Below are 951 nucleotides of genomic sequence, written 5' to 3'. Positions count from 1 at the left end.
AATTAATTTCTATCTGTAAAATGTTTGTGTTCAATTGTCAAGTAGATTCTATTTGAATCTGTTCTATAGTTTCAAAATTTTGCTGGTAAATATTTGCATTGCTTGGTCTAAGTTTCTTAATACTGAAATCAATATTATGGTAAACAAAATTATTGATTATTGAAACTGGCTGACTTAAACAGAATCACATTTATTACAAGATAAATTGATAATGGAAATGCAAACAGTAATAATCTAAAATTCATTGTTCAAAGTGTATATCTGTTTTAGTTTTTCCCTTCTCCACTATGAGGAACTAGTACTTTACATACTGGTCACTTAGTCATAGTCAGATGTGTTCATTTCTGGTGCAGTAAAGAGTTTGGAAAGTGTTTATTGAAATATATTTTAGGTTTAAAAAAAAAATTGTCCAAAAAGGGTGGGATCATGAAAGACCTTAGATGTTTTGTCTGCAGACAAAGCTGCCTATACAAATACCAGTGCGTATACAACTACTTCGCGGCAAACTACTCCTGTGGCTACCCCTAAGACAAGCTATGCTGGAGCATATCCTGGAGCTGCAGCAGCTGCTGCCACAGCCACCTACAACACCTCTGCATATGCAGCACAAACTACTACCACCAATAAAGGTGACTTTTATGATTTAGTAGGTATGGCATGTATTAAAGCTTTTTTTTTTTTCCCCCCCTTGTAACTCCATGGCTCTCCACACATCTCACACAAGTGGTTGTTGGTCCTTTCTCTTGTGTTTTGCTGTGTTTAGAAAAATCTTCAGCTACTTAAAAGTTTATTGATTTATTTTCATTTTATACAGTATCCTTACTGCTTCAGGAAAAATGTCAGGATGTAGTCAGTTCTCCAGAGTTTGAAATAATTAGACTAGGAGTGCATGGTTAAAAAGGTAGAAAAGCATATAGATTTTGTGCTGTGCATATTATGTAAATGAGTCTT

The 951-nt window shown here is 34.3% G+C and overlaps 1 protein-coding gene across 1 annotated transcript in view; it reads left to right on the top strand.

The window, feature by feature from the left end:
• The window catches only part of LOC119585947 (zinc finger RNA-binding protein-like), a gene marked incomplete in the record, with an annotated part of 31027 nt that overhangs the window by 7594 nt on the left and 22482 nt on the right, over positions 1-951 (top strand). Inside the window, 1 exon segment of the mRNA XM_037934661.1 lies at positions 441-629. Coding sequence (XP_037790589.1) covers positions 441-629 — 189 coding nt within the window.

The sequence above is a fragment of the Penaeus monodon genome, chromosome 20, assembly GCF_015228065.2.
Source record: "Penaeus monodon isolate SGIC_2016 chromosome 20, NSTDA_Pmon_1, whole genome shotgun sequence".
NCBI classification, from domain to species: Eukaryota; Metazoa; Arthropoda; class Malacostraca; order Decapoda; family Penaeidae; genus Penaeus; species Penaeus monodon.
The sequence above is the reverse complement of the archived record's forward strand: the minus strand, read 5'-3'. Positions and strand labels throughout refer to the sequence as shown.